At 39.9% G+C, this 15,810-nt stretch overlaps 2 protein-coding genes across 2 annotated transcripts in view; one reads left to right on the forward strand and one right to left on the reverse strand.

Moving 5' to 3' along the window:
- LOC134500729 (platelet glycoprotein 4-like) overlaps nucleotides 1–15,810 on the forward strand; it is a 461,190-nt gene that overhangs the window by 169,327 nt on the left and 276,053 nt on the right. The gene's annotated exons all lie outside the window — the stretch shown is intronic.
- Nucleotides 1–15,810, reverse strand: part of SEMA3C (semaphorin 3C) — a 175,298-nt gene that overhangs the window by 22,586 nt on the left and 136,902 nt on the right. The window contains exons 11-12 of the mRNA XM_063308094.1: nucleotides 12,987–13,131; nucleotides 6,553–6,775 (exon numbers count right to left, since the gene is read on the reverse strand). Coding sequence (XP_063164164.1) covers nucleotides 6,553–6,775; nucleotides 12,987–13,131 — 368 coding nt within the window. The remainder of the gene's footprint in view (nucleotides 1–6,552; nucleotides 6,776–12,986; nucleotides 13,132–15,810) is intronic.

A 15,810-nucleotide genomic window follows, 5' to 3' on the forward strand; every position in this document is an offset into this window, starting at 1 on the left:
TGATTGATATTATAGACACAGTAGACATAACTAGCTCAGTCTGGGCTTAGCTCAGCATTCATGCATACTAAGCTCATCTTAAACTTAAATGTTGCCACTGTGCCAAGCCCCATTTGCCAGAGGGCTGCTGCAGCCCCTACCATCAATTACTAAGCCTGTTGATGTTACACAATACAGTTTTTACACTCCCCAGAAGGAAATGGTCACAAACGTTTTAATTAACTTGTCATCTTTGTTCCGACTTTCTTTGTTGAGGGATGTCTTTAGTAAAGCCTTTGCAATCCTTTTGAAACCACAAAGGGGAGAGATACACTGATCTGGGTAACTTATGCACTTAGTTTGCATCTTAAAAAAAAAAAGGGTTATCCATTTGTTATTTATGGGATTGACATCTGAGGCATTTCAACACAGGCCAAGCCAAAGAAAGCACATTACCCGACTGGAACCATTTGAATAACGCTCCATTTGTAAGAAGGGAAACGTGAGAGATAGACTCTAGTAGCTCTTATGGTTTCCAGGAGTTGACAAACAGTTGGAGCTGGCTTTCCATATGGGTTGTGTGCATGATAACATCTCTAATACTATATTTTTAATCTGAGCCAGGCAAGTTATTATTTTTTTTCTTATTTCCATTTTTTTGTGAAAAAGCATAGGAAAGAACATAGTCATCTATGGGGGTGGGGTGGAGGCCAAGGGAAGAGAATGGACCAAAGCAGCATTGGAACTTTGTGATGCAAGCTCTGCCCTTTTGACTGTGTGCCATGTTACATGCATGTGAGAAAGGGGTGGGACTTACGGCAGTGAAATGCTACTTACATCATTTTGATAAAAGCCTCTGACACAGTGGACACCTCTGGGAGGGGGATCAGGTATGGGGAATGGGAAACTTTGATTTTGATTTTGATTTTTTTTTAATTTTTGCCTAGTATTTGCAGGTGTGGAAGCCAAAATAGCAAAAGGATGAGTGTTGCAGTATCTGGTATACATTGTTAGGTGATGAGGCAATGCCAAACTCCAATATCTGCTCAGCCTTGAAATTCACTGGAGTTTGAATGAAATTTGCACGTTTCCTTGCAAGCAGAATGGTAAGAAGGAAATTATTAAGGGTTCTTGGGCCACCACTTGCCAATTAGTTCACTGTCCCTCCTGGCTGGTGAAAGCAGCTCAGGAGGTGACATGTGGGTGGGTCCAGGCGATGGTGAATTCATCCTTAGTGGAGGGGCTGTTTCTGGCAGCTTTTAAAGAGGCGCTGGTACACCCCCTCCTCAAGAAACCATCACTGGACCCCATCGTTCTGGACAATTTTTGTCCAGTCTCCTACCTCCCTTACTTAGGGAAGCTGGTTGAGAAAGTGGTGGCATTGCAGCTCCAGAGGATCCTGGATGAAACAGACCCTTTTCAGTTGGGGTTCAGGCCTGGATATGGGATGGAAACAGCATTGGTCGCACTTATGGATGATCTGTGGCGGGAGCAGGATGGGGGCAGTGCGTCCATCCTGGCTCTCCTTGACCTCTCAGTGGCTTTCAGTACCATCAACCATGGTATCCTTTTGGGTCAGCTCAGGGAGTTGGGGGTGGGTGGCACAGTTTTGTGCTGGTTCACCTCCTTCCTCCAGAGCCGGTCCCAACTGGTGTTGATAGGGAGCTAGAGATCCGGCCCGTGGCCCCTCTGTTGTGGGGTGCCAAAGGGTTCGGTGCTCTCTCTACTCCTTTTTAACATCTACATGAAACCACTGGGTGAGATCATCTATCACCATGGGATGAGGTATCAATACGCGGATGATACCCAATTATACATCTCCATCCTGGTGACTTAAGTGATGCTGTGACAACCCTCTCTCGGTGCCTGGAGGCTGTGGGGGTCTGGATGGGGAACAACAGGCTTCAGCTGAACCCTGGTAAGACTAAGTGGCTGCTGGTTGGGAACCCTACAGTATCCAGGAATTTATCATCTTTGGTTCTGGATGGGGTCACACTGCCCTAGACAGACCCGGTGCAGAATCTGAGGGTTCTCCTGGACTCACAACTCCTGCTCAAAGAGCAGGTGGCAGCCATGGCCCAGGGAGCCTTTGCACAGCTTCATGTTGTGCACCAGCTCTGCCTCTTCCTGGATCGGGAGTCCCTCTGGTCAGTCACTCATGCCCTAGCCATCTCCCGCATAGACTCCTGCAATGTGCTCTACATGGGGCTACCCTTGACGAGTATCCGGAAGCTACAGCTGGTGCAGAATGAGGCCACACAAGCAGTCTTAGGAGCCCCAAGGAGGGTGCATATAACACCATTGCTGTGTGAGTTGCATTGGGTGCCAGTTTGCTTCCAGGTCCAATTCAAGGTGTTGGTTATCACCTTTAAAACCTACATGGCATGGGTCCAGGTTACCTGAGGGACTGTCTCATCCCCATTACATCAACCCTTCCCACCCGGTCTGGCAGAAAGGGCATGTTACGGACCCTGTCCATGAGGGATTGCCAATTGGCAGGGTCCAGGAGGAGGACCTTCTCTGCCGTGGTCCCCGCCCTCTGGAATAATTTACCCCTGGAGGTGAGGCAGGTCCCTACTCTCCCGGCCTTCAGAAAGGGAGTTAAGACCTGGCTATGCCACCTCTCTTGGGGTGAGAGGGGGGATAGACAATCATGGAGGTGGCTGGTACCATGATGCAGCCCCAGTAAATTTCGTTAAAACCATCTTGGACTTCATATTTTATATTTTACATGTTATATTTTTATATTTATCCATATTTATATTTATAATGAATCCTTATTATTTTATTCATTGTAAACCACCCAGAGTCATTGCAGGAGATGGGCAGTAGAGAAATTCAATAGATAGATAGATAGATAGATAGATAGATAGATAGATAGATAGATAGATAGATATAAAGAAGCTGAGCCAAATGAAATTCTCACTGCCCACAATAGCCAGATTCAATATATTTCCAGCAAGAAGAGAAAAAACTACTAGCTGTGATGACCCAGCCTTCAACATAGCAGTTAAGGATGTGTAGACTGTCAGAAGCAAAAGAGATGTTGCCTTGAGTTCATTACCATAAATCTGGCTGTACAGACACAGATTTTCACACAGCTTTTAAAGCCTGCTGTGTGGAGGAGAGGAAAACCCTGTCTGCCTGGCTTTCACCAACATTCCTCCCAATGAAGCAAATTACTACTGATCAGGGTGAAGAATTACTGCATGATGCTTATATTTGTCATTGCTTCCTCGAATACATCTTTTCATTTGTAAGACAATCTATTATCCTAGCGATGAGTTTTATCTGAAAAGTGTATTGCTTCATGGAAACCCAGTAAGCAGAAGGAAGTATACCACTTTCAGCTGGATCACTCAAGAGAAGTATGGTGGATCAGCAACTTGGAAGATTTGTTTATACATTTTAGGTTTGTTACATCATTGCTTGACAATTTCTATATTCTCCACATGTTTTTATAACTTTCTCCTAACTTATTTTCATTAAAGATCTGGATGAATATGCTAATAAATGTACCATTTATAAATGAATGCTTAATATAGTTTCTGCATGCTTTCTTGTAATTTTAAAAACATTGTAAAAAAATCAACCCAAGCTGAATAAAATCCTTTCCCATCCCTAACCTTGTCAGTTGTTTTTGTTTTTGTTTTCCCCATAGTTTAATGTACTTAATGTGATTACTCTGAGAAGAAAAGTAAAATACTTGGTGAATGGAAATAAATGTTTTTGTGAATACTGATCATTGCTATAAAAAGGCAACATTGCAACGTGTTGATGGAATGAAGTTCATTGGATGTCAACAGGATAGAGGCCTTTCTTAGCTGTGATGTCTCCTCTATGGGTTCACGTCTCTTCTATGTCCACCTTGGGAAGAGTTGTCTTGTACCTCTACTATAATTTTTTCAGCACCAGATGAAGGTATCCATATTTTTCTCTTTTTATTTCCACTCTAGGTCACAAACTTGGGATTGTTTTTCATTCGACTAGTTACCTGCTTAACTTTTTCAGGATCATACAAGATTAGTTAACTTCTGCTCAGCACTCAGTATCTTATTTTCTTTCCTGTGTTAACTGTCACTGGGCTGTAATATGGATTTTGCTATTTTGTTACTCTATATCTCATTATATCTGCATACATTTAATGCCATATTTCAGAGAATGTTTTTTATTGGTGGGATTAAAAATAATAAACAAACAAATAAATAACAGTGGCAAAGCCATTCTTGATCCTTGGGCTAGAGGGATGTAATAAGTCTCTGGATTCTCAGCGTCTCTCAGCAGAATACCAAATGGTAAGAATGGAAGATAGAAATTGGTTGGCATTATATTTATATGGGAGAATAAAAAGAATATTGTATTGTAGCCACTAATTCACTCAAGTTTGTTCATTCAACCTATAAACAATTGAATCCCATAAGACTCCTGGGTGGTTGCCAATGTTATATGTGTATGAAATATTTTTGTTTTGTTTTGTTTTTATTTTCTATCCCACCTTTATTATTTTTATAAATAACTCAAGGTGGTGAACATAGCTAATATTCTTTCCTCCTCCTCCTATTTGCCCCACAACAACAACCCTGTGAGGTGAGTTGGGCTGAGAGAGGGTGACTGGCCCAAGGTCACCCAGCCGGCTTTCGTGCCTAAGGCGGGACTAGAACTCTCGTACCACACCTGATTGGCTCTTGGGCTGAGAGAGAGGGACTGGCCCAAGGTCACCCAGCCGGCTTTCGTGCCTAAGGCGGGACTAGAACTCTCGTACCACACCTGATTGGCTCTTGGGCTGAGAGAGAGGGACTGGCCCAAAGTCACCCAGCCAGTTTTCATGCCTAAGGCATTCAGGGTACATAGTAGAAACAATAAAATTTCCATTGTAAATTGTGACTAAAACATAAATGATGAACCTAATTAAAATAAATATAAATATCACACAATAGCACAAAAGCTATAATTCAATTATATATTCAAATCAAGGTGGCATCAGAAATGTTCTACAGAAATGCTCAGTCTTGGGCATCTTCCAAAATAAAATCAAAATGGGGGCAAGTTTGATCTCAACAGGAAGGTTGTTCCAAAAGACAGCTCCAGCTCCTGAAAAGCAGAATCTCTGAGCCTCCATATCCCACCTCAGCCTGGGATACTACTAGCAATTTCTCCAGGACTCCCTAGTTGGTTGGATTGATTCTTGGCAGAAATGTAGACCTAGGTGCTGATCCACATAGGGCCTTATGGGTAGAAACCAGCACTTTGAGTTGCATCTGGAAGCTGATTGACAACCAGTGCAGGGCCTATAGCAAAGGTATAATGTGTTCCCGGTAGTGACTGTCGGTAAACAGACTGTAATGGGATGTGAGAATAACCTTGAGAGACAGGAGGAAGAGCTGCAGCCTAGACAATGGTCTGTGCCCTAACTGCCAGGAAACACGCTGAGACAAGGAACTGGTCTCTAATGTTTTATTGCTTGTACATAACAGGAATCCTAACAAACTGAAGAAGCGTGGGAAAAACCCAGCCATATAAACCCCAAAGGTTAAGGCGGGCCCGATCTGTGTCTCTTTGAATGGCTACCTAATTCCTCAGTGCTACAGATGCGCTTAACAGTCTGGATGGGAGCCCCCTGCTCGCCATCCTTACTCATGACAGCCTGGTACAAGAAACTTGAGTCCAAAGCAGAAATGTAATTAAAAAAAAAAGCATCTCAGAATTGACCCTCCCTAGTTCTCTGGAGCATGGAGGAAGGGGAGGGGGGAAGTGCTTTCAGACTTGCAAGATTGTGTTACTGTAACCTTACAGTAAAGGCAGTATTTATTTATTTATTTATTCAATTTGTCCCTGCCCATCTCCTCCCATCGGGGGTATTAGTATTCTTGGTTTTGGTTTCCTGGTCTGGGCAATCTTGAAGGGCTGACACAAACCAGCCCTTTCCTGTATCTTGTACTGTATCTTGTACCAACTGCACTTTCTGAAGAGTCTTTGGAGGCACTGCCATGTAGAATGTGCTTCAGTAGTCACCTTTAATTATATATGTTATATGGAGGCCTGCCTTGGAAGATGTTACTGGAAATTTTAAATAGTCTAAATCAATGTTTCTCAACCTTGACAACTTTAAGATGGTGGACTTCAACTCCCAGAATTCCCCAGCCAGCATGATGGCTGGGGAATTCTGGGAGTTGAAGTCCACACATCTTAAAGTTGTCAAGGTTGAGAAACTCTGGTCTAATAATTAGTTTCTGAATTGCTGACTAGAACTGATGACACAGCATTTTTCCCCAATCTTAATCCACCACTGATTACTTAGATTGTAATCCAGATCAAGCAGGCAAGAACAAGAAGTCTTTCTTATTAAAACACAGTTTGGTATGTAGACTTGTTTTTATACTAAATAGGAGGTTGGTTCTTCCTAATGCTAATGTTTTATGGTTTTGTGACTCATCTCCTGCCTGCTTGTCTTTCTAAACCTTCTGAGGCAGGAATGGATAATGTATTGCTGATGGAACCCAATGTTCTGGTCCTGCTGCAGAAAACATAGATGGTAAAACTGCATTTAAAAAGCATAATGCCAAATTTTCTTACCTGTTCCAAGAAACAAAACATGGTATCTTCCATCTGCAGCACTAACACGATCAACAGCTAGCTTTGTGTACTTGTAGTCTGTGCCTGTCCGAATAATTAATGGCCTCTTATGGAGTGGATAGATGGAATTAAACATCAAGGGATGGTTCCTGATGAAGGTGACCACATCATCTGGAAACTCCTTGGTTGTCCGAATGTTGGGTGTGAAGGCTCCTCCAGGACACTAGAAAAGGCATTGATAATCATCAACTACACCAAAGATGTTTCAATTCCCACCCCTTTATAATGTTTCCTCAATTGTACAAGTGTGCATCACTTCACATTATTTCTTGGAATAAAGTGGGAAAATCTAAATCAGCAAGAATTGATTGCTGTTTGATAGACTTTATGCAAGCTTCATCCAAGTTTTCATATCACTGAAATATTGCTAAAGATATCCTTGAAGAACTGTACTAGTAAAATTCTCTCTTCTATGCCATTATCAATTCCATATGAATTTATGAATCCCCCATAAAGAATATATTTGTGGCTGGGATGTATGCAGTCTTCACTATCTTGATCCAGCCAGCTGATGTAGATATATTTCTGGAGAGAAATATGCATTAGATTGAGTCATTGATCCCCTTGGATGTGTCTGATGTAAAAAAAGCATTATATTCACAATGATAATTATTAACTATCCACAAGAATACAAAGGTCCTACAACTTTTTATTAGCTCTGTATTGCGATGGTTTGTCATCACCTGCATATCTGCTCCCAAATTTATTTCTAGCACCCTAACCTTCAAAGTATGAATAACTGTGATGGTATAAGGAACAGCGTGTGTGGTATATGTTGGCAGAACACCACGCTGAAAGTTAGCTGAAATAGGAAATAAGATCTTGATGGTTGAAATCGTTTTAACATTGGTCACAGCTCCATTGTCCCCAAGACTGCCCTCAGCTGGATCTTGGAACTTCCCTATCTGAAATGTAACAATGAAGGGCTATGGGATAACATATCTTTGAATGGCAATTGCTTATAAAAAGAAATAAGCTATGTTGTAGACTAATGGAAAACCCTCAGATTTGCTTATCCTGTAAGGGCAATGCAACAAATGTTGTTTTGCACAGCCATCAATCTCTCATGCAGATCCATCTCTTACAAATAAATTGCCTTTCATAGCAGCTTATCAGATTGAGTTGTAAGCAGCTTCATACTTTTATCAGACTCATCACATAAATACCATGTTTTAACAGTATCCTGTAGTTACGGTACAAGGAAACAATGGTAAGACATTGCGCATTCACAGAGAAAGACTAAGATGTCCATTAAAGGCAATGTCCAAGCCAAATCAGCTTGATGCAGTTGAACGTCTTGGTCAAAGGAACTATCTGACTGCCAACAACTGCTACATCTCTGAACTTCCAAAATAAACAAGCAAGCAAAGAAATAAAGATTATCCTTAAATGAGACATCTTGTCTTTTTTTTTCCACCTTCTGAAAGGATATGAACTTTAGATTCCTACATTAAGGCCAGCATTTTAGCTGTTCTTTGGTTGTACTTGCCAGATGTCCCAAGGCTTGAACTGGAACAACAGAGCAAGCCAAATCAACTACTTCTGATTTACAGTCCATTTTTTCCTCAAAAAAATATCCTCCGGATTCACGTTTAATGAAACTGGAGACATGAGAGCCGTTGCAGCACCAAGCAAATGAAGTTGATGGATCAGGCCAAGGAACTTCAGCTCTTTTATTTATTTTATTTCTATCTCCTAAAACTGGGACAATATCTGCATGGTGAAAAGTTCTAACCTGGGGCTCAACTTTTCTTGCAGAAAAAAAAAATAACTGAATTTTCAGAGCAGTGAGGAGGAGATGTCTCTGTAGGGTATTATCACAAGCAGGTATCCAATATTTTAGTTTTCCAAGGCAGGTCCCAAAATTTAAACTTTTAGGATAACAGTTCAACAGTTTTCTGTCTAATTATTCCCACAATCCTGTTCTAGTTCAACATGAGGAATTGCCAACCTTGTCTCATGGTGATAGTATAAATGCCAAAGTTATGCTATAAGGCTCTTCTCTCTAAAAGATTGCTAGAAAAGCAGAAAACATGGACCACTGCATACACATAATTCATCTATACACAATGAATTTAAAAACAACAACAACAACAACAACAACAACAACAGGTAAAGTATTTTTGATTTAAGCTTGACTCAGTTCTTATATTTTTCTTGACAGGAACATGGAATTAGGCTGGCATTACCTTCTAGGATTTTTTTGTGTGTGTGTGGGGTGGAAGGTCCTGTTTCTTTATTTGCAATAGATAAATTGACTCCACCACTCAAAACTGACTATATATACACATCATACTCTTCTTTCCTTGCCATTCAATCCCAAGGATAGTCTCTTACAGATGCAACGATGTAAGGCTCATAATTTATCTATGACATGCTATAGCTTCAGATAATGATTTGTGTCAAAGTCTACATGACAAAGGAGATTTGAGACACAGTCTTTCACCCAGCATGTACCATCGTTCAGGTTTTCTCTAACTCACAGTTGACCATGGCAAAAAATATCTACACAGATGCCAAAGCCTACAGCTCTTTAGCATTGCTAAGTGAATATATAATATTACTTAATCTTACTCTGTTTCATTTGAACTGTTGCTGAAATGGCTGTCTTTAGAATGTAAGCAAATAAGATCAAGGCCCAGCTAATCCACAATTCTATTTCCCCAAAAGTAGAGGCCACAGAAAAACATACCATACTGACATTTAAAAAAAACCCAAAAAACTGGGCTATATTCATGGAAAATATTAAATGCTTACTTCTAGTCTATACTAAGTCTGAAGTTCTAAACCAAGAAATCTCTAAATCTACATTTAAGGAATTGGATCAAAGTGTTCACTGACTACAAATGACTAGCAATGGAATGTTGAAAACATAAATGTGAAACAGATTTTTTTTTTGCTGGTTAAGAAATGAAAAGCCAACTAATACAAGAACTTAGATGTAACTAAAAACCATTATTTTTTTCCCCTCTAGTATGCTTTGGGTGTCATCAAATGCTTTTGTTTCATATGACTGCTACTTTTTATTTTTCATAAGGAAGTTGAACAAATAAAATGATCTCCAAACATGGTCCCATTCTGAAGATAGGACCAAAAGAAAAATGCACTTTTAGTTAAATTGTTTATTCCCTGAATCTAAAAGCCAAGTTATATACTTTGATATTCCATGTAGCACAAATTGCCTTGAACTAGACAATTTCAAAATGGAGTAGAGGAATACAATTTTTCTCCCTGTGCTAGTTTGCAATGCCAGGGATTTGGGCTTTCACTAAGAAGTCTAGCATACCAAAGAAGAGAGAAATGGAAAGCATCAAAATTCCTTCCACCTGCCAAATACAATTTCAAACATATATATTCATGGGGAACAAATAAATATATTTTTGATTGTATCATGAGCATGGAGAAATTAATCTCCATGGTTTCTAGACACTATCCCTTTCTCTACCAAGAGATTGATTTCTTGCTATGGTGATAAAAGTAGCATATGTAGTAATAGTTATAATACTAAACATAGCAGCCTACCTGCCTGCCTGCCTGCCTGCCTGCCTGCCTGCCTTCCTTCCTTCCTTCCTTCCTTCCTTCCTTCCTTCCTTCCTTCCTTCCTTCCTTCATCTCATAAAATTTCTGTACTATCCTACTATTTCTCATAGCTCTATGTGGTTTTATGATAGCAATTTAATGTTCACACCTTTTCAGATATATCTCTTCAGGAATCTTTATGTCAATCCTGTAGGATAGAGCTAGTAACATTATACACATTTGTCTCTGGATGTGAATGGAATCCTTGTTCATGCCTTTCTTTATCAGCCACTACACCACAGTAACTTTTTCTAGGTGAGCTGTTCTATAATATCATTTAGAAGGGAACCCTAAGAATAGATGATGAGGATCAAGCCCATATTTATCACACAGTGTACAGTTGACCCTCTTGTTTGTATTCACTGGAGGGAAAGCATGTGAGGTCCCATCTGTGACATTACATACTCCTTTTAGGAGAGTTGGGTACATTATGGAAAGGAAGAGGTGGGTGTGGAATGTACTCAACCTTCCCTTCTAATGTACAAAGTCCCTATCTGAATGAAGATGCTACCTGCATGCTCCACAGTAGGCAAGAGGTTCATGCTTGGTTATTATTTGGACCTCAGAGGTTTGGAATTACTTCATAGGTAAACTGCTAGACAATTTTCTCTTGGAAATAAAAGACAGTGCTTAGTGACAGGGAGGTTTAAGGAAAGGCATCCTCCTTACCATTTGTCAATGTGCATTTGGCTACCATTTTTAGAAATGTATGGACGGTCAGGATTAGATTAAAACTTCAAGCAGGATGGGGACTGCTGGTGTTGATAAGGGTTTTCTACTTCTTTCATTATATTACAACTATTCCACAAGCACTTTCATAGCAGGCTGTTGCTTAATGTGTGAATGGCTAAATTGTATTAAAAGAGTTTCTGAAATCAAGGAACTCAATTATGATATATTGGTTTGGCTATCTCCTGCCTACCACGTACACATTGTACAGTACCTAGCTATTATTTCAAAACATCACTACTAAAATTATGTGCTTAAGAATGTCCCAACCATCCAGTAAAATATATCTTACAAATCTCATTGTTTTCAATGAGATGCACATGTTTTGGAAGGCAGCATTAGTCTCTTTCTGGATTAAACTCTGTTTTCAATGTGCAAATTAAGTTGTTTAAGAACATAAGGCGTCATGCTAGCTCAGACCAAAAGTTTTTGTGGCCAACCAAATACCTATGGGAAGACCAGAAAAACACATATGACCAATCCCAGGCTCATAAAACTTCCTTGTAAAATGATCCACTACATTTATACCCTGCAAAAGTCTATAAAAACAATTAATCTCTGGAATGCAAGCAAAGCAACTGAATAACCATTATCTTTTATTCAGCTTTTATCTCTTATAATCCTCAGTGTATACATTCATTTATCTTCATGTGAAACTGAACTGCTAAGGTTGAGACAAAGGGGAATTACATTTTACTTGGATCTTATGCTGTTCATCCTTAAAGTCCCTCCCCTCCAAAAGAAGGAATCAGATCTGCCTGAGCTAATCAAATTGTTTTAATCCTTTGTGCCATTAACAACCATTATGCTTCTGTTACTTCAGCAAAGCTCTCATTGCTAATCAGCTAGAGAACTGATCTCTGCTAACAAACTGCTGCTGCAGTTTTCTCATCTGACACCACTAAACTGTTATTCGAGGTTCCCTTAGGATTAAGAAAAAGGAAGACAGATTATTAGGAAATAAATTGGTAGGGGAGATGTCCTTGGTGGAAAGCTACAAAGTCATTCTTCCATTCCGTTAGGAAAAACCAATGAAAATAATTGTCTTCTCCTAACTTGGGAGCTAGAGAGCTGGTTCAAATATCTCAACTGCTTACAAGAGTATGCAACTTCCATCAGGTGAGGGACACACCAAGCTTTCCATAGCAAGTTCAAGCCCAAATCCAAAGTGAACCCATTCATGGAAAGGACTTCAGGAGTGTTAAGGAATGAAAGATGTACCTTAACATCTGCAAAAGATGTTTTACCCCTTAAACCCCCCTCCTTCTAAAAGCACAAAAACGGACCATCTTTTTGTTCCTTCCACTCTGTGGAGAAGTGGGGTGGGGATAGGACAAAACAGATTTCTTGAAGGCCCCGTGAGACTTTCAGGATGCACTTTATCCCTCAATGAACAGTAACAAGAAATGCAAGATGGGACATATTTCATCTAACTCCAGAAAGCCAACTTAGAATCAAATCTTGCTGGTTTTAAAAGACTCACTTGCACAGGCAGTTTTAGATTAAAAGATGGTGGAACTCAGTCTGAATGTACCTCTACAAATTCTACTAGTAAACTACAGATCATCATCCTTTCCATGCCTGAATATGCGCTTAGTATGTATGTATGTATGTATGTGTAAACTTCAGTCAACCCCATTGATGTCTCAGCCTACATTTTTCCCATGTGTAAGGCAGTGTTGTTTTCTCTGTATGTGGAAGCATTCAATAAAACCTAAATCATGTAATGCAGCAGCAGTTTGGCCCCAACGGTATTGATAGTGATATTTTTGTCTAACAGAAGATGGTTTCTTCTACGCTCCATTTTATGACACACAAACACACACACACACACAACCATCTTCTTTCTAGGCTAAATACATTGCAGATCCATTAGTCTTGTCATGCATCAAAATTATTTATTTATTTATTTATTTATTTCCCTCTTGACTCCTGGCCAGTTCATTGAAATATCTATCTATCTATCTATCTATCTATCTATCTATCTATCTATCTATCTATCTATCTATCATCTTTCGATGATGCTTGGTAATACATCAAAAGATAATTTGATTGTGGGCACTTACAGTCCCTGGTCGTGGATAAGGAATTCTTCCCTGATAGGGAATAAGCTGATGGTTTGGTCCTTCCTTGTGTGCAAATGGTCCATTGAACACTCGCTGGATATCGGATAAGTGATACACGCAGACTGCTGAGCCTTTAAATACAGAACTAGGGAAGGAAAGAAAAACAGGAAACAAACAAGATGCATTCATTCTATTTTATTATTTGTCTTGCAAATGCCATCTCTAAATCATTATTGCCTGCTTAAAAATGCAAATTTTTAATCAGTACTTGATTTCTTCATTTTGGGTTCAGAGCCTCCTATACATTCCCTCTTTTTTTTCAGTCAAGATTGTGATTTGTCAGTTGTTGAAGAGCTGGACAGTCCAGACTCATGCAGAACTAAATAGATAACTCTTTCCTTATATATGCTTCTTCCTGGTCACTGTCTTAGGGATGACACCATAGACTTGCTAACTAAATGCCCAGGAATTTTCAGAATTTGATATCAGCATATCTTTATGACCCGGTAGAAAGTCTTCCTCTCCAGGAAAGCAATCAAGTTTCTGGATATTTCTTGCTTATGCCCTGGTGAAGCAATTAAATTAAAAAGAGCCAGTTGAAATGCTATGAACAGAGGAAGTAACCAACTCTTTTTTATTGATGAGGGGATGGCAATAATGTCAATGTGACTCATTTCATGATGACAACCTGAGCAAATGATATGACTTATGTACTTGCATCACATACAGTATCATTATGTCTACCAGTTGCATAATGACACAATGTGAAAGATGTCATTAATTTGACATCACCATGGCTTGTTACAGATGCCCCTACCCTTTAAATGCTCTAATATTAAATCTCACCCTCCCACACACACACACACAGATAACTTCATGCCTGGGAGAAGAATTAAATTTGAAGAAGAAAACACAATTCCTCTCTTTACATGTTTTGCTTATCTACTTTGTAAATTTCTGAAGAGAGCTCATGCTAGTGCACTTTCAGTTTAATTTTTTTTTTTTAAAAATCAGTCTATTCGGACATTTGGAAATTATCCTGACATTAAGATTACAATCCAACAACCTAAGAGACGGCTTTATACATGGACTTCACCAGATGGACAACACCAAAATCAGATTGACTACATCCTTTGCAGCCAAAGGTGGCGGACATCTGTACAGTCGGTAAAAACAAGACCTGGAGCTGACTGTAGTTCAGATCACGAACTTCTTCTTGCACAATTTAGGATCAGACTAAAGAGATTAGGGAAGACCCACAGATCAGCTAGATATGAGCTCACTAATATTCCTAAGGAATATGCAGTGGAGGTGAAGAATAGATTTAAGGGACTGGACTTAGTAGATAGGGTCCCGGAAGAACTATGGACAGAAGTTCACAGCATTGTTCAGGAGGCAGCAACAAAATACATCCCAAAGAAAGAGAAAACCAAGCAGGCAAAATGGCTGTCTGCTGAGACACTAGAAGTAGCCCAAGAAAGAAGGAAAGCAAAAGGCAACAGTGATAGGGGGAGATATGCCCAATTAAATGCAAAATTCCAGAGGTTAGCCAGAAGAGATAAGGAATTATTTTTAAACAAGCAATGCGCGGAAGTGGAAGAAGACAATAAAATAGGAAGGACAAGAGACCTCTTCCAGAAAATTAGAAACATTGGAGGTAAATTCCAGGCAAAAATGGGTATGATCAAAAACAAAGATGGCAAGGACCTAACAGAAGAAGAAGAGATCAAGGAAAGGTGGCAAGAATATACAGAAGAACTGTATAGGAAGGATAACAATATCGGGGATAGCTTTGATGGTGTGGTCAGTGAGCTAGAGCCAGACATCCTGAAGAGTGAGGTTGAACGGGCCTTAAGAAGCATTGCTAATAACAAGGCAGCAGGAGACGACGGCATCCCAGCTGAACTGTTCAAAATCTTGCAAGATGATTCTGTCAAGGTAATGCATGCTATATGCCAGCAAATTTGGAAAACACAAGAATGGCCATCCGATTGGAAAAAATCAACTTATATCCCCATACCAAAAAAGGGAAACACTAAAGAATGTTCAAACTATTGAACAGTGGCACTCATTTCACATGCCAGTAAGGTAATGCTCAAGATCCGGCAAGGTAGACTTCAGCAGTTCATGGAGCGAGAATTGCCAGATGTACAAGCTGGCTTTAGAAAAGGCAGAGGAACTAGAGACCAAATTGCCAATATCTGCTGGATAAAGGAAAAAGCCAGGGAGTTTCAGAAAAAAACATCTATTTCTGTTTTATTGACTATTCTAAAGCATTTGACTGTGTGGACCATAACAAATTGTGGCAAGTTCTTAGTGGTATGGGGATACCAAGTCATCTTGTATGCCTCCTGAAGAATCTGTATAATGACCAGGTAGCGACAGTAAGAACAGACCATGGAACAACGGACTGGTTTAAGATTGGGAAAGGAGTATGGCAGGGCTGTATACTCTCACCCTACCTATTCAACTTGTATGCAGAACACATCATGCGACATGCTGGGCTTGAGGAATCCAAGGCTGGAGTTAAAATCTCTGGAAGAAACATTAACAACCTCAGATATGCAGATGATACCACTTCGATGGCTGAAAGTGAAGTGGAACTGAGGAGCCTTATGATGAAGGTGAAAGAAGAAAGTGCAAAAGCTGGCTTGCAGCTAAACCTCAAAAAAGCCAAGATTATGGCAACCAGCTTGATTGATAACTGGCAAATAGAGGGAGAAAATGTAGAAGCAATAAAAAACTTTGTATTCCTAGGTGCAAAGATTCCTGCAGATGCTGACTGCAGTCAGGAAATCAGAAGACGCCTAATCCTTGGGAGAAG

Source organism: Candoia aspera, chromosome 7 (genome assembly GCF_035149785.1).
Source record: "Candoia aspera isolate rCanAsp1 chromosome 7, rCanAsp1.hap2, whole genome shotgun sequence".
Taxonomy (NCBI): domain Eukaryota; kingdom Metazoa; phylum Chordata; class Lepidosauria; order Squamata; family Boidae; genus Candoia; species Candoia aspera.